This window comes from Amblyomma maculatum, chromosome 8, assembly GCF_055883805.1.
Source record: "Amblyomma maculatum isolate TAMU_Amacu chromosome 8, ASM5588380v1, whole genome shotgun sequence".
In the NCBI taxonomy this organism is placed as follows: domain Eukaryota; kingdom Metazoa; phylum Arthropoda; class Arachnida; order Ixodida; family Ixodidae; genus Amblyomma; species Amblyomma maculatum.
In genome coordinates, this window is record NC_139351.1 from 32522071 (window position 1) to 32544770 (window position 22700).

Sequence of the window (22700 nt, forward strand, 5' to 3'; positions counted from 1 at the left end):
GCTGGCTGATTTCACGACCCAGAAGCAGGTGGAGCACGTGCCAGTGACTAATGAGGTGCTGAAGGTGCACTTCCTTGAGCTAAGCTAGTAAGAGCTTGAGGGTTCACGTGAATAAACAGCCTGTTTTTAATTGAAAATACGAAAATGTTTGTGTGCTTTATTTCATTCCTGGAATTCATATGGCCGTTAGAGTCGGAGCTTGCAGTTTCTTTTTTTTTGCTCACTGCAGTTGGCAACGTGCACGTTAGAATCAAGGCTTCCAGTTTTTTTTTCCTCTCTTTAGGTCATGTAAACTGGGTTCGCGTTAAAATCAGGGGCGCGTTAGACTTGGGTAAATATGGTAGGTGAGATTGACTTCATGGTGGATTCCTGCCGTCGTGTTCGACAAACAAATTTATTTCTGCATTATAGAAAAGCACTGAGGAGATCATTCAGCTTGAGCTAGACAGCTTGAAAAAAGCAAAGGCAAATCTATTTTTTTCTCCTGTATGAATAATGGCTGTGTTGGTGTGAAGCAAACTCGAAACACACTTCAAGTGCTTTTGGCATACAAAAAATAGTGAAAAAAAAAAAAAAAAAAAACCCACTACTGCAATGGCAATTGGGGCAACTGTGGCAATCTCCATGCCACAATAAGCATTTTCAAACCGCTGTTGGAATGGCACAAAATTTGCCTTTTCTTTTTCTTTTTAGCTATTTGCTGTACTCTCGATAGCAGGTCCTTTTTAGCTGAAGAGCACGACAAGTAACCATTCCAACTTAGGAAACACACTCAGCGTTGAGACTTTTGCCTGCTATGAAGTTGCATTTTGAAATCAATGCTCACAGGCGCTTTTGGTGGCGAGTGCTCTACATCTTGCAAAAAATTTAATTTTAATTTTCCACTGTGTAGATGACAACCAAACTTGGGGTGAAGTTTCTTTAATGCATGCATAATCCAAAACACCAAAAATTTAAAAACAATTGTGATTAGCCCCTCCTCCCCCTTTAACAATTTCGTCACCAGCGACACAGCTCTCACTCACTTTGGATGGTGACCATAGCCTAGCGCTCCCAAAAAGCCATTGTGACTCACCTGTCCTCTTCCACTTTGTCAGAGTCTATAGCCAGCACGGCCTCCTGCAGTCCCGGCTGCATGAAAAGCTGCTGCAGTACCGAGTTCATGTAGCAGGTTGCACCAGCATTCTTGAGCCCCACATAGCCGCTCTCTGCACGGCCTGCGATGAGCGGCTCGTATTCAAACTCCTTGACGAGCTCAGACTTGAGCTGGTGGTGCCGGTCCACGAGCCAGCAAACAATGTGCTCCAGGTTGGTCGGGCAACACTTGGCCAGTTCGACTAGGATGCCGAAGGCGGCCGTGCGTGCCTCGGCTGCAGCACACTTTGGCTTAACCACGCCGGGCTCGGGCCTGTCATCTTTGGCACTCTTCTCAACAAGGCTGGAGGCCGGGAAGAGGTATGTCTCGAGGAGGGTGAGAACCAGACTCTGCCCAGCATCCGCTTTGTGGTCGTCCCCGTTGCAGGCGACCAGCGTGCGGACAAGGTGGAAGTGACCAGTCATGAGTGTGGCATCCATGTCCCGATCATGGGCGTTCTCCGAGGGCGAGAAGCTGTGCAGCCAGGCAATCTCGTCCTCCAGCATCTGGGCAACGTCCACGGGTGCATCCCCTGCGCACAAGTGAAAGAATGAATACTACGTGGCGTGAGCAAATGCCCGAAATTTCTCAAACAGTTTGGGAACAGCACTTGCCAATTGACCCAATTCATGATGCACTTTGAAAATTGCGAGCTGTGAAAATAGCATCGTTCTGAGTGTGAAGCAAATTCAAATATTAAAAACTGAGTGCAAATCGAATATTTTTTTTAAATGGTACACATTTAAACTAAAGACGAAATCTTCTGCGAACCATGGGCAGAAAAAAACCTATTTACTAGAGGTGTCCTAATAAAATATTTTGTGGTGCAAAGCTAGTATGAATAATACTAACATTATTTGAATTTTGAAAATTAGCACAGATAGCTGAAAACAAACACATACTTTTGCACAAAACAATTTTGAACAGAAACAGATACGACATTTTTTTTTCTCCTTATAATAAAGAAATTTTTAACAAAATCCGTATATAATGTCCGTCAGGCTGCAGTGACTTACTTCCCATGAAGTGATATTGCAGCACGCACCAACCTTCGAAGCAAATTTTCGTTTTGTTGCAGAAAAACAAATGACACTAAAAGGGCGCTTTTATTGAGATGGCTTAACCACCAGTCTTACGAGCTTCAAGAAGAAGCCAGATTTGCTAGAAAAGCCTTGGAGCCGTGAGACAAACTCACTTTGTATTCATAGCCATGTTCTGTTAATGCTAAAGCTGTACTTCCTTGTAAGCTGTACTTCCACAAGGTGTAAACCTTGCTTACAGTTATTTGAAAATGACTGCCGTCAGTGAAAAAGAGAGCTGGTGCACCAGAATGTAGAGTACGCTAAAAATTAAGTGAAAAAATGTACCCAACTTGCCTTTTGAGTCAGCCAGGAGTCGACATGCGAGGTCAAAGTATTCAACACATTGTCCAAGTAACCTGCACAAATTACAAATAATATAAGCAGTTGCACAAACCCAAGAAAAAAAGGAGCCCCACAACAAAAACGGCTATCATAATCATCATCATCATCATCAGCTGGGCTATACTGACTGCAGGGCGAAGGCCTCTAGCTCCCATATTCCTCCAATTAATCCGATCCTCTGCTAGCTGCACCCACTTGACCCTTGCATACTTCTTAACCTCATCCGCCCACCTGACTTTCTACTGCCCCCTGCTACGCTTCTCTTCCCCTGGAATAAAATTTGTTACCCTAAAGAAGCATCAGTAGTCCTCTCTACGCACTACATGCCCTACCCATGCCCATTTCTTCTTCATTTCCACTAGACCGTCATTTGAGTTATTTCTCTGACCCACTCTGCATGCTTCCTACTCTTAACGTTACACCTACCATTTTCCATTCCATAGCCCTCTGCATTGTCCTCAGCTTAAGTAGAACCCTTTTTGTTAGCCTCTATGTTTCAGCTCCATAGGCGAGTACAGGTAAGATGTAACTATTATATACTTTCTCCTTGAGCAATACCGGTAAGCTGCTAGTCATATTCTGTGAGTGCTTGCCAAATGTGCTCCATCTCAATCTTATTCTCTTAGTTATTTCCCTTTCATAATCTGGATCTGCAGTTACTGCCTGTCTTAAGTAGACATGTTTGCGTACCAACTACAGTGCTTCACTACCTATTCTAAGCTGCTGTTCCTTCCCGAGGCTGTTGAACATTACCTTAGTCTAGTAGTGCATATTGATCTTTAGGCCGACTTTTTGCCCGTGTTTTCCGTGACAATATTTTAGCAATAGTTGATGTCAGACTATTTGGTTATTGCCTTGTAGAACCATATGGAACAGCACAAAATATATGACATACTAAAAGATGGAGAGAGGACAAGCGCTAGTCCGTCTCTGTGCCTTTCTGTGTGTCGTGTCTTTCGCGAAATTCCATATTGCCTTGCAAGTCATTGTCAACACTAGCAAAGAAAAAGCCCGGAAGCATTTGCAAAACACATAGAAGAAAAACTTTTGACCACAAGCATTCCAAAGTTTATACAAAGGCATGAAGACACCAATGCACAGTGAATAGTGATGAAAGGTCTAGCACGCTGCACAAGCATCTAACAGCACTGATTCCAACAACCAGTTACTGCATTTACACAGATATAGCTTGACCTTGACTGTAGTGCAAGAATCGTCTAAGCAAACATCAAACAGAAAAAGAATTGCACAAATGAAATATCAGGAATGAGGTCACAGTACAGTAAGCTAAGGTAACAATCGGATATCATTTGGCTGGTTTCCTACTGAACTTGTTGAGAAAAATTAAAAAGGGTTCAACGCTGCTGAACCGAATATGGAGCGAAAGCATTAACTGCCAGTGACCGAGTGTTCTTCTTCTCCTCCTTCTCCTGTTAGGTGCAGCGCCGGCTCGGGAACCACGGACACAGCACACAGCGACGAGCGGTGAGACCTGGCATAGTATTGCTTTCGCAATAAAAATTTGCTTGAGATGAACTGTTTTGAGGGTATTTTAGCAAGGTGAACATCTAGTTGGTGAACCATCTTGTGAAGAATAGCGCTGTGTTTGTTGCTCTTCTTGTCTAGTGTGTTCTTCTATGTTTGCACTGTTTATCACAAGATGTGTCACCAACTATAGCTTGCCAACCTGTTTTGATGCAGTTCATCTGCAGCAACTGCAAACCATGGCCACCTCGTACAACCAAACTCACAGGGCAGCCATGTGGCATTATCGAGGGAAAATACACACATATGTTATATATACAGAATGCCTCTGATGGCTTCTGGGCTCTACTGTGGAGAATTGCAAGGAAGCTGCCTTGTGGGACCGCAAGTTCTCTGGGAAAGGGGAGAGGAGTGTGGTTGCCAGTTCAGAAAAAGCCCGGGTACAGGCGCCCGAATCTTTAGCTGGCGTGCGCGAGCGGCGACTTTTCCGTGCATCGTCGCCGTATGACGGGGCGAGGCTGGAAACAGTTTGAGGCTAAGCACACGCCGATAAATCGCACTCAACTGGGTTTGTTGTCTGCTAGGCTGTTCCTTTTTAAGGACGTCACCCCACATTACCCCACCTCTGAAGAACACGCAACGTGAGTAGGCGAATGGTTTTGCTCAGGTTTTATCTTTCGAAGATCAGCGTCGCAGCAACCAAGTTGTCAGTAAAATATAAAGATACGCCGAACACACTCCATCATGCGAAAAGACGAAGAACGCGCAGAGTTGATATGTTACTTTCTGGTGTAAAGGCTCTTTTTATCTCTAGAAAGAAAGGATAGTTATCAGCACATAACTACCTGTGATCTGCTTAGCTGAGTCTGTGGCAAGCCACCGTTTTCTGAATGTGCATAGCAATACCTCTGATTGGAACCACGGGTGTAGCTCGAGGGGACCCAGAGGGGCAGGTGGGCCTTGAGCAGCAGCTGCAGCAGGAACGGACGGAGTGGTGTCTGACCAGCCACCGTGCGGCTCAGCCGGTGCAGGCCGTCGCGTGCAGCGCATCGCACCTCCTCACTGCCACAGCCCAGCAGCACGTCCAGTACAAAGTCCCGCACACAGCGCAGCTCACAGAACCAGGCTGCAGCATCGACCACCATGTAGCTACTTGGCATTGGATAAACGACACATCTGGTGCAGCAACGTTCGAAAGCACAAAGCTCGACCAAGCACAGCAGCCAGGAGCGGGCACTGTATTTACTCGAATGTAGTGAGACCAGGAATGTGATATGGTTCAATTACTGTCAAGACAAAAAAAAAGTTAACAGCATCACATTCAACTATATACAGCAAAACTTCATTACCTCAAATTCACGCATCTCAAAACATCGGTAGGTGAAAATTTTTCATGTCACACAACAGCCGTCATGTATTTGTAAATATACTTCTCCCGAAATCTAGCATGCAAAACCTGACAGAAAGGCCACTCAGCATTGCCACCAAGTCATGACGGGAACCAATGACTAAGTCCGCACTGACGCCGCAATGCCCCATCGCTCACCGGCAGGGCTAGTCAGAGCCAATGCATGTTGCTTCCATAGTGGCCTTATTGTCATGTTTCAATGAAGCAAGGTATGGGCAAAGTCAACACTGCCACTGCATGGTACCAGAGTGAGTGTGCATGCACCTATCTTACTTGGTCATACCACTGCCACGCTGCTATAAGGGGCTCCTTTTGAGCAGCAGGGTTTGCATGATTACTGTATGCATATACAATATTCGTGTAAGGGTTGCGCTATTTTTTGTTGCTCTGATGAAATGCGGCCCCGACATAAAACCAGCATTTTTCCACTAAAATTTTCTGACTGCAGTGCAACCTCGTTTACACGTACCTCTTTTAAAGCAAAAGCCTTTTTAGGCTCATGGACAGTGGGAATGTTCACACAAACTAACAGTTAAGAGAAAAAAATTGGCTGTGGCTTAGCTCGGTTATGCCAGGATAAACGTAGCGAAAGCTAAGACATAGCTTGGTTAGCCTTGGTTAATCTTGATTGCACATCCAGGTTAGTGTGGTTGCCTGGCTAGGTCTCTTCGGCTCTTTGCTTTCACCTGTTTTTATTCCAACACGTAAGCCTGGCTTGTTTAAGCTTTTCCGAATCGCTTTCCATGGCTCCAAACAAGGCAGCGCCGACGAACCAACCGCTTTTTATGCAGCACCGTACGTGTGCCAGCTGCTATGTCCCCTTCTACCTTCCCGGCTTCTCCTCTCGAGCGTCTCCGCTGCTCTCTTCGCCGTCTTACGCTCATTCTCTCTTTGCCGCTGCTATGCGCTCTAATGTCATGCACAGCGCACCTGTTGCTCCTCTCCGGTTTCCGAGCATGCGCATTAGGGGCTTGTCTTACACACGGCGAAATGTTCTGGTCGTATACACGCTAGATGGCGAGAAGGTGGTTGCTAGGCAGCGGCAGTGAGAGTGGTGCAACCACAGTGAAATTTCGTGCCATGGCGAAATGACTGCATCGCGGCCAATGTAGCTTTCACTACAAAAAAAATCTGTCTCCGCCGAGAATCGAACCCCTATGCCTACGATCCTCATCCGAGCATGCAAACCTGTAGGCCATGTCAGGAAACAGATCGTAATTGTCCTTGGCTAGCGTGGGGATAATAGTAGCGATGACGACAATGCAGTCGGTGACAATGACAATGGTGATAGTATCGATGACAATGAGAGTGCATTTAGTTGACAATGATGATAGCAGGGATGGCAATGACAATGAAATTAGTGAAAACAGTCCTGTAAAGTGGCTTCCACCATTTCCGCTCTTAAGCAGGCTTAAGCGCAGTCCTGTTAAATATCAGAATAAAAGCTTGAGGGGTAAGTTGGTGCTGTATAGTACCCTGAACTTCAGCGCAACGTACACAACAGGTTCGACAATTATTAGAACTTGCTTGTTATTCTGTCAGTGATGAAATGGGTAGTCCCTGCTTACAGGTATGCCACAAATATCCTGGAGGCAGTATCCTATTGGGCACCTCTGCTGACATTTCTAGGAAATGGATTCCATTTGTGAGTTTTTGCATTCTTTTTCTTTCCGTCTTATTGACTGCTCTGGCATGCACTATAAAACAGGCATTTGTTTCCTTGTGAACTATAAAAGTGGTTTAGATTTTTATCGTGTCACATTTATGGCTACTTTTGTAACTCAAAGCACTTCAGCCCCTCCCTACATAATGACCCCCCCCCCCCCCCTTCCTTCCTTTGTTATTATTTCTGTTCATGAGAGCACCTCAGTTTGGAGACACGTGTGAAGGTGTATTGTTCGATGAAGAAGCACTAGGCACTAGCTACAAAGGCATATCCCGTTTGAGTGAAAGACAGATATTAGGCATTTTGTTTTGTAGATTTTTTCAGTGATGCGTACTTCCACTAGCCTCGGTTGAAAACTTGTTTATGTGCCCCCCCCCCCCCTTTTTTTTCACTGAAACAAAGATGTGCTTGCAAGCGCGAGCTAGTGCCAAACATTAGATTACCTGATACGTCCTCCCTGAGCTCAAGACATGAGAAGAGGAAGCCGAGGGCCTCCTGTGCCAGCAGTGCATCCTTACGGTCCACCGCATCTTGGCTCACACAGATTCCACCATGGAGGCCCAAAGAGTTCTCCCCATCACTGCCACTGCTTGTGCCACTGCCTGCAAAAGAAAGAACCAACGACCATCAAGTGAAAATAGAGACAACTTTGCAGCTGTGTTGCTATACATCACTTTTGTACCCCCCGCCCGGCACTGACAAGGAAAAAAAAATATGCAACATGCTTCTACACAAGAACGCACACCCCCACAAGATGGCTTCTGCAGGCCACTGTAGAGAACTGCAGGGGAAGGGGTCTTGTAGGAGCACACCATTTTGGTGGGGGAGGGGGAGAAGCTTCTTTGGAGGTTCAAAAAGGCAGTGCGCCATCATACACTGTACTGGAAGAGACCTGTTATGGTCAGATATCCACATCATGCGTATCAAAGGCGTGTCACATATGGCAAATTCGAGTGGGAGAGCAGGCGTACTCGAGAGCACTGTGATGGGTGGCTGTTCCTGGCCCTACGGGGCTGGGACGGTAGGTCAACGCCACTTGCAGCGGGGGCTAGCCAGCCATCGAATTTTGATCTGTTGTAGGCCGTCATTGCACCCGCCACCGCTTAGGTGGTGGACAACACGCCCTCCAGTGGGAGAGCACCCGAATGCACTCTCAGCTGCTCCTTCGTCTAAAGCAAAGGTAGAGGAAGTCACATGGCATAAAGTGTCATATCTGCGCCATCTTTGTTTTTTTCTCTCAAGTCAGCGATGCTCGAAATGGCGGCTGCAAAACGTCGGTGCTCGGCGAGTGGAAAGCATTGCTCAGGTGCTGTATGCATGTTTGAGAGTCGCTGTTGGCATTGAAAGGGTCAAAGAAGGCAGATCGCCGCGCTGTGAGAACAAAGGCATACAAAACATGTGGTTCTACACGGAGCGTTGGTTGCAATAGCCGCCACTGCGGGCAGGCGGAGAATGCTGGGGAGAGAAGTGCGGTCACATGGTCGTGGTGCTCTGTTCTCGACACGCAGAGCGTTCCCGTGGGAGTACAGTTACACCCTCGCTCGGCGTGCTCCTGTACTTCTCTGTAATGCTCGGCGCTTCTGCTCTCGTCCCCCCAACCGAATGCGTCACTAGACTAAAGATTCCGAGAGCACTGTGGAACCTACACTGCAGAAATGCAGAAGCCTGAGCGTTGCTGGTGCATCATGTTTTCTCTCATCATTAACAACTAGATGCAATGTCATTGTCATTACTAATGCCATCATTGTCATTATCACTAACTGCAGTGTCATTGTCATTGTTACTACCATCCTCACGGTAGACAAGGAGAATTATGATGTGCGTTTCACAATCCCGGCCATGGCGCAGTTGGCTCGGCTGGGGATCCAAGGGATGGAGTTTTCGATTCCCACTGAAGACAGGATTTAGTTATTTTCTGATCATGTCATCATGACGTCATTTGATTGACAGCTACAGTGTGACCAAATGAATGAACGCTGACAGCATGAGCCATTAAAGGCTTTCGCCTTAAAAGATCCATATGCGCAGAGTGTGCCCACTGGCTGACTTGAGCCTTAAGAAACATTGGGTCGGCAGTTATTTTCAACTGACATGGAGTCATGATTGATTCTAATGCACAAGAGACAGCCAGATATCCCCTACTATTACCACTGTAAGGTAGCTTTGGATGAGCAGTGGATAGTAGGGCCCACGATAGTGCTTCATCCAGGCAGGAGGCACATGGCTCCATCCATCAAAATACCGTATTTACTCGTGCAATGGACCCATCATATTTAAAGAAAAACTGACGTCAATTTGGGGATAGGGTTCATTAAGCGTAAAAAAAAAATATATATTTTTTTTCAGGAGCCGCCCATCCTTTCACCCATAAGTCATCAACAAAAGCATGCGGATGCTGCAATTACGACGTTGGCTTTTAGTATCGTTCCCTCCAAAAGGCGTCTGTCGCTATCGCGAGTTGAAATGATATTGTGGCAGTGGACGGTGCCCACGGGCCAAATCACCAAATCACGGCCCGTACTGAAAACCATGGAACAAGCCACACGAAAAACAAGCCACCACCAGTACTCCCATCAAGGCTGCTGGAACTCTGCCAAGTCCTTCCCCCCCCCCCCCCCTCTTCACTCTACCACTAGAGCAAACGTCCAAAGATAAACACACCATGATGTTATCGCTGTGGGCTGGGACGCCAGAAATGGAGGCCATGCTATAGACTACTAATGAGACTATTATTGCATTTGTTCTTTAATTCTCAGCAGCAAATGTGAAGAGGGTGGGTTTATTATGCAAGATGGCCACGAAGAAAATGCGCAGAGCCCATTGAGACCCCACATTTTTGCCGCCTTAGGGAAACCGATGAAAGTAAAACCTCAACTTTCCGCGCAAGATAATTCCTGAATTTTCAGTCAGTAACAATGAGCAGATGCATGAATGGCATCTGTATGGTTTATGCATTTCAATTCTAAGGTGCCATATTTCATGAATGATTGTGAATAAATTTCCTCTGTTGCTAGAGCTACACTGAAAACTGCATTCGGCTGCTGCCAGCCGATTGGGTGCATATAAGCACTGACCGTTCGTGGTGTGCAAACACTGTTAGAGGAGAAACGTAATCATGCCACGGCCACCTTCAAGTATTGTAGACGTCCAGGCATTCCAAGCTCATCTATGATTATTTTTAGAGACAATGCAAATAAAGATAAAAATTAGGAACGCCTAAATTTTTGTCTGATTTCTGCTGTACTGTAGAGTGAAATAAATAGAAGCTAATTAATATATTTCTCAATAGGGTCTTATTTTTCCACACTTTTTCTCTGTTATTTGCTATCGCGGATAACTCGCGTTGCAAACGCTTTTGATAGGGAATACAACTTTTTATGTTAACAAAGTACAATTCTACAAAAAAGTATACAGTTGAACCCGGTTATATCGAACTCGGATATATCGAATTTTGGTTATATCGAACTCACGGAATATCCCCTTGAAAATCCCATGTAAAAGTATAGGAAAGCCGCGTCATATATCGAACTTAATTTCACTGGTCGTTCGATATATCAAACTCCGCACCACGCACTGGAAAGTGTGCCTTACCCAAAGACGATCGCATCACCCTTAGCCGTTTGCCGTGTGACGTTTTCAAGCCACGCGCAGAGGGAATGAGAGGACACAGTTCAGCGACGGCTGGTCTAGGGCAGCGCCGCGCCCTTCCCCCAAAGGCACGCGCATCTGCGGTGATTGCTGTCGCGCTAGCACGTTTTCAAGCCACGCGCGGAAGGAATGAGAGGGGACAGTTGGGCGACGCTGATCTGCCGCGCCCATTCCCCAAAGGCGCGCGCATCTGCAGTTATCATTTCCCGCGCACCAACACATGACGTTTGCAAGCCATGTGCGTGGGTGTGCCCATCCTTCTGCCGAGCTATCTCTCTCCTTCAGCACTCGCTACGCATGCGCCAAGCCAGCTCAGCCCGTTTTCAGACAGGCGTCTGACGCTTTCTCCAGCGTGTGTTGCGAACCCTCTGCGCGCGGCGACTGACTGTGGCCTCCGGACGTTAAAAGCGGCAGCTCTTTCTTTGTTTGTTTGTTGTTTTTTTTGGCGAGTCACCCTTTCTTATCGTTGTGCCGTTTGGACATTAAGAAGCGGCAGGGTTTCTTTCTTTCTTTCTTTCTTTTTTTTTTTTTTTTTTTTGCGGGAGTCGTATATCTTTATGAATCAACGACAGCACGCAGTCAGCTGCTGCGATCATGACGCCCGCCCCAAGCGCAGCGTGATAAATCTAACCAGGCTTGTGCAATCAAGCCATCACGGGCACTCTGCCAAGTTCGCTCCCCGCCACCGCAGGAGCTATCAAAAGATAAACGCGCCCCGACGTTATCGTTATCGCTGTGCGGCATCTTGGCACGCTGCCAAGAAATGAGCTGTGGATGAGACGACCGAAACGGAGTGACGCGCGCCATCGACTTGCAAGCGAAAACGCTTGCGATTTCTGCCGTGGCGACACAGAAACCTTGTTTTGAGCTGCCGCGGTGGCTCGCTCGAGCAGCGAGAGTGACGCAGTTCCAACAAGTTTGAAATTTTTCGCTCTGTCGCTGCCGCTCGTCGCTGAGATCGCTCAATCGCTTGCATGTGAGCGAGCTAGCCTTAACGCACTTTTTTTTTCTTCAAATTCTCGGCGCAAAAGTGGAGGGTGGATTCATTATGCGAGTGGGTTGATTACGCGACAAATACGGTATCGTTTTTTCGCATCGTAAGTGCCGTCACAAGCCGATTTCTGTATATCGAATTATCGATATATCGAACTATTTCGTGATTCCCTTCGAGTTCGATATATCCAGGTTCGACTGTATTACACAATTCACAGTCTTCGAGCATTGGAATAAAGCGCTGTTTGATATTTACACAAAACAGGTGCAGCTTTCGTGAACTTTTTGCCCAAGCACAAATAAAAAAATACATACTATTTCATTTTTTAAGTCAAACACCATGCCATTAATTGGCCTCACGAAGATGAGCCAGAGAAAAAAGTGGAAAGAGGTAATATGGCGAGCATAATTTTTTGCCTTCTTTCAAGACCTGCGTCCTCTCCCGTGGTCTAGAAATTAGTGCACATGTGGTCTAAACAAATTAACCGACACTAACAAAAAGCTTAAGTGTGTTACATGACTGCTGCAACCTCCCCCCCATTGCAGCGGTATATTTCAACAAAACTTCGGAGGTATGTAGCTGCACAAAGAACTCAAGATGGCGAAAACGAAGAGATTCAAAATCTTTTTATACGTACGTAGTCTTCAATGAAGCTTGGCGATAGCAAGCCATGCAGTTCAAACTAGGAAAAAATTCTAGCTATTCAAAGTTTGCATTAATTAGCTTTCACAATACAAGATAAATGGTTGAAAAGTAACACCGATACTGCTTCCCACTCCCTTCTGTTCCGACAGAAGCACTGCTAAAAAGGCCATTGCACGTTACCTGTGCTGCTCTGGCGGCTGCGTCGTCCCGCAGAGCTTGTGATGAAGTGGGTCCCCTCCCGGGTGGGCAAGGGCGAGTTAGCAAGCCGCAACTGGCCTGCGGCCGCCGCCCAGGCCACCCGCACCAAACAGTCCACCAACTCCTCCAGGGCAGCACGGCTCATGGTCTGCATTGTGTGCACGGCAGGCATTGTATAGTGCACTTATCTCAACCTATGTGTTACAGGAAGAGAGCAACAGACAAGAAAAGGTGGAGCAAGGAGCACTGCAGGGAGAGAGGAATGAAGGGGCTGAAATGCATGCAACGTTGGAGGAGGAGCAAGCAGCTGCAACAATGTACAGTGCATTAGTGCTTAACAAGCAGTAGCGAGATAGGTAATTTGGTTTCTGGGCTTAGGTATATCCCAAAGCAACTCGGCCTATGAGGGACGCCGTTGTGAGGGACTCCAGAAATTTCGACCACCTGCAGTTCTTTAACGTGCACTGACATTGCAAAGCACATGGGTGCCTTGCTTTTCACCTCCATTCAAAAGTGGCTGCTGCAGCTGCGATTTGATCCCGCATTCTTATGCATAGCACTCGAGTGCTCTAACCACTGCACCACTGCAGGAGGGTTAAGTGAGATAGGCCTGTGGTATAGTACCTCTCAACGTGATAACACCACGCATTACAAAAAAAAGGAGAGATGCCAGCTGTCTCTCCATAGAGTGCAAACAGCTGTAGCTGAAATTTGCATTGCAGGTTAGTAAACGGGTTGTGTCAGTGTTTTTTTTTTTGCTTAAAGTTACAGCACACTGCCAGCGCTGATTATGACAACATTTGTTCAGCAAATATCTATCTGTGGTATCCAAACACCAGAGCCTGGGAACAGGCAGGTTTATTACGAGGTGCCCAACTGGAAGCAACCCCCGTACATGGATCAGGGCACGGTTAAATACCTCCATAAACTCCGAGCGCATGCACAGCCACGAGCAGACATCGCGATAACCTTTATCAGGAGAAGGGATGACGATACTACGACAACATCCTTCACACAGCTACCAAAATCAATGAGCTGAATAGCATCTGTAGCTGCAGCCCCAGTTGGGAAAGCATGCGGACCCCGTCAAACTAGCTTATGTTAACTTTTGCAGCCTCTGCTGCCTGTCCTTTTTTGAAACGTAAGTAGAAAAAAAAAAAAAAAAAACTGACCTGATTAAAACTACAAGGTGCGCTCTAGACTTGGAAGTTTTGAAAATATAAATATAATTCGGATAATTTTCTTGAAGCAGCTTTTGAGTTCACCGAGCACTTACCGCACACCAAATTTTGATGGCATTACATAATAATACATACTTGTACAGTCGAACCTTGCTATAACGAACATGGATATAGTGAATTATCAGATAAAACAAACTAAAATCAGTTTAGTTGGTCTATTGTTTATTTTTATGGGAGTTCTTTCAGTATAACGAAACAAAAAGTTCAAAATTTGATGCTAAATTGATTTTAACGAAGCAGTTCTTTTGCATTAAAACAGCGAAAAAGTGTGTAAAGAAGCCGGACAAAAACGTCAAGAAATGCAATTCTTCAATCAATTGAATCGAAGTGTGTTTAAATCACCCGCGTGTTCGCGTGCCGTGTCATCTAGCGGCGGCAACAAAAACTAGCACCAACGGCCCATGGCCTCCGAGATCACACCTCCACGCGCGGTGATCTCGCAGGTCATGAACGGACATGGCTGGACGCGAGAAACGGACATGGTCAGACTCGAGCATCGCCGTCACTCTTCGAGTCCGGCCATGCAACGGCTAACAGGCATGTGACTGGTATGTAATCACCACTGCCTCGTCATGGCGTGAGACCCTGCCGTGCCTCTGCCACTGCGACCGACCCGTGCGCGCACGCTACACTTCCCGAGTCCATTGGCTCCGTCGCGCAAATTGTGCGCGGTGGCAACATCTCTTCTTAGTATTCATTTTTGCTTTATAACACGGAATGAAAAGCAAGATTTCATGTTTATATCAAGCTTTTAATTTTAAAAAATTGTATGCTGTCGAACCTTCGTGTTGTCCATATTAGTAAGCATGTTTGAACTTCTGTGTCTGAATTAAAAAATTATATTGAACGTGGTAATTCAGGACAAATGTCAAAACAAGTCCTGCCTCGTCAAGGAACAGACAAGAATAAAATGAACAAGGGAAGAAAATCACCTTGATGATGGGTGTCAACGTAGAGATTGGAGTCATCCGGACCAGGTCCACCTGTAGTTTCTTTGGTGTGGTAGGCTTCACTGGAGATGGAGCACCGCAGGTGGCGGACATGGAGCATGAGGAAGAACTCTGCAACGCGTGCGGCACGTTCTGGCCACAGATGAGAAACCTGCAATGGCATGATAAATAAAATCTCAACAGAAAATTCTTTCCCCATCAGTTCCACCCACAATCCGGCCTCAGTGCTCTTGCATTCATCCAATAAACACATTTCACAGAATGTTCCCACAGATTCATCTAAATGCTGATTGTTCTATTAATAGCAGAACAGGCTATTTTAAAAATATGTGGTGTTCTGTAATATTATTAGAACCATTTTCAAAAATTCTCCTCCCTCAACTGGAGGCTAAGTTGCACTGAAACCACAAAGCTTGCTCGCTGTTGCCCCTTTTGTTTTGCTGTTAGGCTAGACCACAGTGCTCGCCTGGTTTGGCCGCACATGATGCAAAGCCAGAACCGTCTGTGACGAAAATGAAGATCAAAGACGCCAATCCTGAGTTGCTGGCAAAAGGCAGTTGTGGCGCCATCTAGCATCGCTAGAGAAAAGTACAGCATCTAAAGCCGCCCAGGCAAGTGTAGCACGTTATCATAATGACAATAGATGGCGCCACCATGGCCCTTCACCGGAAAATTGGCATTCGCGTTTTTCCCTTTTTCAATCTCATCAAAGGCGGTTCGGGTTTCTCACCATGCGTGGCCAAACCAGGTAAGCCCCACTATAGAACTTACTACACAACATAAACCCTGACTGCTCATTGGAGGGTCAAATTCTAAAGTTAAAGCTCAGCTACTTTGGTCATCTGATGAGAAGAGAGGAGTCGCTGGAGAAAGATTTGATGTTGGGAAAGGTTGAGGGTCGCCGGAGAAGGGGTAGGCAGCGAACGCGATGGTTAGATGGCATTCTCGAGGCATTGCAGATGAAGCTATGTGATGTTAAGAAGATAGTGAGAGACCGGAAAGCGTGGCGTGACATGGTCCATAGGGTCACGAAGAGTCGGACACGACTGAACGCCTGAACTGAACTGAACACAACCAAAGGTCTAAAACCATGTAAGCCTTCTGCACAGTTTCACTACAACGTGCCTCCAGTTGAGGCGGCAGATTTTCTCAAAACCGTTCCGATAAATTTGTGGAACACTATGTAGTACACACATATACAGCTGGAGTTTGTGTGCTTTACAGAGCGGACTATGCCACTGCTGTTCTTGTCACAACGTTTCATATGCCAGTGAAATGGTAACACAAAAGTTCAGTCAGGACCTTATTCTTGTTTTACTGATAGCCAATGACACCATGATTAGGACTACACGCACCATAAGAAAGTCAACTTACTAAATATGAAAAGGGTCCATTGCTATGTAGCTTCAATGAACACGGGAAAGCAAGAGATAGACGCACAAGAAAAAAAAAAAAAAAAAGATCCTCAAAAATGGTCTGGTGTGATGAATTGCATAAGCGGAGTGCACTTCTAGGATAACGCTTTTCTCTTTGCTGCATCCCATTGGCTGAAAGCTGTGTCAGTTAATTTCAGCTTGCTCTGGGTGGCTTTTACAGCTTGCTAATAATTCTATGCCTCAAATTTGCGGCTGTAATTCTTTTTTTCTGTAAGCTTTTTTCCCCGCCCTCCAGAAGTGTCGGACAACTCACCCCACTTATTAACCTACGCAGACATACTACAGCGCTTGCACTTATCACGACAAACGTTCCCAAGCCCAGCTGAAGGATTAGATAAAGGAGAACAGCGTCATTTACACAAATTACAAACCAAATCATTAATATTCAAGTAAAGCTCCAAGCTACCGAGCCCAAATCTTTTTTAGCTGAATGTGAATTTTGCGGCCAGAAACAAGATTTGTACCCTACAGTATGGGCCTGCGAGGCTAATAGTGCCTTAGACACTATAAAACAGCCAATGTGGAAAGGATGGGAGCTAGCCCATATTCAGCTCGGACCTCGAGGACTAGGCTGCCCTCATGGAAAGATTCAAGGCAGCGGCCTTAGCCAACAGAATCCCGGACTAAGGATACGATTAACCTTCAGATAATTTCCTCTCAATAAAACATTTCCATCATCATCTGGTGCTTCAGAATGCTGAGTTGAGGGGTGGAAGGAGGAGTGTCATTTTTAATTGCAAATATCTTCGATGGCAATGAAGCAGCTCAAAACTTTTTGTGATCGAGCGATGAATGATCGAATACCTATCATTTGTCTGCTTTTACTTGTGATCTCAGTTTTGGGTATTTCTTGGTCCCTTTCCCCAATATGGCCACTGAATAGTGGAATGAATTACCTGAGGCGATTGTAACTGAGCACGATCCAAATAAATTCAAAACCTGGCTTTTATCTTATCTTTTTCCTTAGTCGCACTTTTGAGTACCACCTCTGCACGTGTTGCATATATATATATTTTTTTTTTTTTCATACTGTTGACCTTTGTATGCAAAACAGTGTTCCTGCTTTCCTCTTCTAGGCATTGCGTGATGGCTACAATGAATCTATGATTGTTCACTCTATCGCTTTATAATGCTATTTTAACAATTATGTTTGCCTTTTTCACTGTTATATTCGAAATATTCCTATTATTTGTGATTTCGTTCCTTTTTCTCCCCCCTTATCTAATGCCCCACCTAGGGGTCCTTAAGGAAAATGAATGATGATAGTAATTTCCACTCCCGAAACCTGACAGTGGGTGCAAATTAAAGCAATTACAGAACAGCAAAAAAGAGCAGTTGTCACAGAGTTTCCATCCTCAAACACACTCAAGAAGCTTAAAGCCATCCAACAGCATAAAACAAAACAGAAACTGACTCTAAAGGCTCAGCATCGCTCTAACAAAGCATGCGGATGAGGGTCTTGAAAACATTTTCCTTATTTTTTAACATATCTTGTTGAAATTTGGTATGCAAGTGCAGAATAGAACGATAATTGAACGCTGATTTCAAATATGTGTTGTGATCTCAGATATCTCAGAAAGAAGAGATGATATGGCAAAATAACATGTCCGGTTCTTACGGGTCCTTAAGGTAATTCATCATTAAAAAAGACCTAGTATTTTAGAAACATGCATAGATTTCAAAAAGTCGACTGCAATTCCTAAAGCTAAGGAATATCATATAATGTCATTTTCTTTATCATAAGTGAATACTAAAGATGAAAAGTATGTGGCAGCAATTAGCCAAAATTTAGTCTAATTGCTAATATACCACAATTAAGAAAAGAAGGAAAGCTTTAGGATGTGCAGTGGATCTTTCGAAATGTCTGCATGTTCCTAAAACAGGTCTCTTTTAATGAGAAATTACCGTAAAGGCCAGGAAGTATTCAGAGACTTGGAATGGGAGCAGTTAAGGATAAGGGTAGATGAAGAATACCTCAGTAATCTGCGATTTGCTGATGACATTGCCTTGCTAAGCAACTCGGGGGATGAACTGCAAATAATGATTGATGACCTAGACAGGAAAAGTAGAAAGGTAGGCTTGAAAATCAATATGCAGAAGACTAAGGTAATGTTCAACAGCCTCGGGAAGGAACAGCAGTTTACATTAGGTAGCGAAGTACTGGAAGTAGTAGGCGAATATGTCTGCTTAGGACAGGTAGTAACCGCAGATCCGGACCATGAAAAAGAAATAACAAGAAGAATAAGATTGGGATGGAGCGCATTTGGCAAGCACTCACAGATTATGACTAGCAGCTTAGCGGTATCGCTTAAGAGGAAAGTATATAACATAACAGTTGCATCTTACCTGTACTCACCTATGAGGCTGAAACGTGGAGGCTAACCAAGAGAGTTCTACTTAAGTTCAGGACAACGCAGAGGGCTATGGAACGAAAAATGGTAGGGGTAACATTAAGAGATAGGAAGCGTGCAGAGTGGGTCAGAGAAATAACTCAGGTTACCGACATACTAGTGGAAATTAAGAAGAAGAAATGGGCATGTAGTGCGAAGAGAGGATAACCGATGGTCGCTTAGGGTAACAAACTGGATTCCAAGGGAAGGAAAGCGTAGCAGGGGGAGGCAGAAAGTTAGGTGGGCAGATGAGGTTAAGAAGTTCGCAGGGGTCAAGTGGATGCAGCTAGCACAGAACCGGGTTAAGTGGAGGAATAAGGGAGAGGTCTTCGCCCTGCAGTGGGTATAGTCAGGCTGATGATGACGATGATGATGACCATAAAGGCCCGTAAGAAATGACCTAATTTGGACAGTTATTTTGCTATATCTTCAACTTGAGATGAGATATTTGAAATCTAAATGCATATTTGAAAGCAGCATCCTAGTGTTGACTTGCATGGTAAGTTTAAGCAAGATATGCTGAAAAATAGATGACGGTCTTGAAAACTTGTTTTTTACTTTTTAATTTATCTTGCTGAAAATTGGCATAGTGATATTTATTTGAATGCTGATTCCAAATATGTATTTAGATTTGAAATATCCCATCTAGAAATGAAGATATGGCAAAACAATGTACCGGACATAGTGTCTTCTTTTACGGGACATTACGGTATTTTCTTAATTAAAAAAAACTGGTTTTAAAAATATGCTGTCATCCTAAAGCTAAGGAAATATTTAAGAAGTCATTCATATGTCATGAATTAATAACAAAGTTGGGGGGAAAAAAACAATGTGGGAGTAATTAGTTTACATCTGATCTAATTGCTAGTCTATCAGACTTTATGAAAAACGGAAAGCTTTAGGATGTAGCTGAGATTTTACTGATAAGATGATACCAAGTCTATTAAAATCCGTGCATGCAAACCTTATGAAAATTATCGTAAGGCAAAGGCATTTGACCGAAAAAACAAAGCTGAGAAAACTGTATCAAAGTTTTACTTACAGTGCCACTTTTGTTTACTGATCATATGGAAAAATTTAATGCTTTAGCATGCAGCCCAGTTATTGCTGAACACAATGACACCAAACTTACAAAAATCTGTTCATGTAATGGTTGTGAAAATCTATGTACAGCATGGGCACTTGACAAAAAAGATGCTCAGAAAGTCACTTGCTCCAGTCTCTGAATCTGAAATCATTCACATAAGTCCTGAGCAGTAGTCTTGGGTTTTTTCAGACCTGTGCCTCTCGGCCATCTTCTTCTTCACCTTTTCACTATCGGTGTCACCCTTATCAGACCTGCACAGTCTCTATCTTTTTCTAGGCTCCTATGAATGAGGCACCTGTCTTGGCACTATAACAAAGCTGCGCTGCAACAGCTCTGCTGATTGCTGCCATCCCTTGGTTGAAGCGAAAAACTGCTTCTGCAACAGCCCTTTGAAGAGCCAGCAAAGAGCCATGCATCTTTTTAGAGCTTTGGCTTCAGATGACAGAGTACAGGCACTCGATGGCATTCTGTGTCATGCCATCTTTGCAGCGCTCCAAGAGGGCCTCGTCGCCCAGCCTGGCAACAACTGGCTCAAGCGCACTGAGAACATGGCCTGGCAGAGGGTTTTTGTGTGGTGGCGGCTCCGCCTGGTCTGCCAAAGCACGACTGAAGGTACACCATGAATCATCTCCTTGAGGACAGCAACTGTGATCTGGGGCTTCATCTGTTGAGGTCAGGTGCAACAGCGTGGCTTGCATTGTCCTTTTCATGTCTGCGACGTTGTGGCTATGGCTCCGCACGGCATACCCACAGTAATTGGTCATCTTTTTTATCTTTTCTTGGGTAAGGTTGCCCTTTCCACCAAGAGATTCCCCTTGTGCCTTCTTCTCAAACAAGTTGCGAAGAGCTGTCCCCATTTGCTTGTAGACATGGTTCAGGCAGTCCTTTTCGATGGATATATATCCATACACGCCTTCCTGGGTCAATGCATGAAATGTGCGGCTATCACTATCACAAAGTATGGTTGTGTACCGCAACCCATTTTGTTGCAAGGACCCATTGAATCATAGCTGGTTCGGTCTCCATCCGTCCGGCATAGCAGTCAATGTTTTTCATGCACGTGTGGTTCACAGCCCAGTCACCGTAACCATCATCATTGGGATCAGGTGCCCCTTGGCACCCACGACAGTACCACGAAAGCCCAACATGGTCCATTACAAGGCCAGTGTACAGTTCTATAATAGAACCAACTGCAATATTTGAACAGTGGCCACGCATTTTCCATGTGCCATCAAATATCATGTCTACATTTCCTGTTGGGTTCAGGAAGTCCTTGTCCAAGTCCTTCACCACATTTACACTTGCTGTTTCTATAGCAGTAGCAACTGCCTGACAAGCTTTCACCATGTGTTCATGTGCCCTCTGAAAGTCTTGTAGTGAAGTCCTCGGTGGGAGAGGTTCATTGTTGCACGAAAATCCACTAGGGCAGTCGCTCCCTTCCCTATACTTTGTATGCCTTTCATCGACCGCAGATTTACTTCAAAGGGTGTGATGCTAGATTTCCCGGACACTCGTGGCGACGAAAAGTGCCGCTTGGCGAAATCGCATTTCAAACATGTGAGCACTAACTTTACAGCTAAGCCATACTCTCTTCTGCTGCATTTCAAGAGTTGAACACTGGCCATCCCACACTTGCTGCAGCTTGTGGACGCAAAAAGCTTCTTTAGTATGCTCACTCATATCAACGATTATGTATTCAACGCCGCAATCGTCGTCTTCACTTACTGTGTTGACGTTCATCAGCTCGAACTTGCAGGAAGTCGCGGATCTCTTTGCCGATGACGTCTTGACGTTACCTGCATATTTCTTGCGCCCCGCACACTCTGCCTCAGTGAAAAACACTGTGCCCAAGCGTTGAGCACGCGAGCTCGGATTAGCCGCGTCTGCCGGCGCTGAAGCGACGTGCGGAAACACCGAAGTCGTCGTTAGGCTTAGCTCAGCCGGCTGGGCCGCTTCCGACGACACGAAATTCGAAGCGACTCGCAGAGCATCAAAAGTCGATATTTTATACGGGCTAAGTCCAGGCGCATCCACTGGCACTGCAAACACTTGCGGTAACACCGAAGTTGACGCCGATCGGCACGGTCCAGCCGCGGCGTACACCAACGAAGCTGACATCGACGGTGTCGGTCCAGCCGCATCCATCGGCAAAACTGTGGTCAACGAGTTCAATCCAGCCGCATCCGCCGACGGCCCTGCAGCTTGCGGCAACACCGAAGCTGTAGTACTCGATGTAGCATTCTTCTTCCACACGCGTCACTTTTTGCCAACTGCTTTTAAGCATGCGTCCCGCACCATCAAGACATGCGGAACAGACACCAGGCAGGCAAATACACACGAAAACAAAAACTTTGAAGCTAAGAGAAGCGAGTTAATAGGTAGTCAAAACATTTACAGGAACGACGAGAAAAAAGGCAAAACGAGAGATGCTAGGAAACAAAGGGGAGTGCGAAAAATGACGTGCCAGCGGGCGAAAGCAGACGATGAAGAGTTGGCAATGCGGCCGCAGGAGGCGAGGCATGCGTCACGGCCAATCAGAGGGCTGCGCCTCGAAGAGCGCTTGCTTTACCCAATCAGCGGCTGTGCCGCGACGATTCACCCCTTGAGAACGGAAGCTGAAAGCTCCGCTGTGCGGAGCTTTCAGCTCGCTTGTGCTGAGAGATGCCAGGAGTGAGAACGGGAAACGAGTTTTCAAACGAGACCAAGATGGCGCCGATTGGTTCGTGCCGCGCGGAGCTAAGGTGGCTTGAAAATGGTGCAAATCTTCGCGTTTGGCTTTCAATTTCAGCTCACCAACGCTTTTAATTGCCGCATTTTTAAATATTTTGAGCAGAAATTAAGCTATAATATTTCGTAAAGGCATAGTCAGGAACTTCAAGACTTCAAAACAGCAATTTTTAAAAATTGCCATTTTTGACCATTTTTCGCGATTTTAAGACACGTGTCCCCCCTTAAGTGAGGCCAGAATGGCACTGTAGAATAAACAGATCACA

At 45.5% G+C, this 22700-nt stretch overlaps 1 protein-coding gene across 1 annotated transcript in view; it reads right to left on the reverse strand.

Moving 5' to 3' along the window:
• The window catches only part of LOC146180860 (ubiquitin carboxyl-terminal hydrolase 24-like), a 205407-nt gene that overhangs the window by 93111 nt on the left and 89596 nt on the right, over positions 1-22700 (reverse strand). Inside the window, exons 31-36 of the mRNA XM_084576188.1 lie at positions 14777-14945; positions 12586-12751; positions 7562-7720; positions 4951-5170; positions 2512-2573; positions 1076-1667 (exon numbers count right to left, since the gene is read on the reverse strand). Of these exons, the coding sequence (XP_084432314.1) occupies positions 1076-1667; positions 2512-2573; positions 4951-5170; positions 7562-7720; positions 12586-12751; positions 14777-14945 (1368 nt within the window). The remainder of the gene's footprint in view (positions 1-1075; positions 1668-2511; positions 2574-4950; positions 5171-7561; positions 7721-12585; positions 12752-14776; positions 14946-22700) is intronic.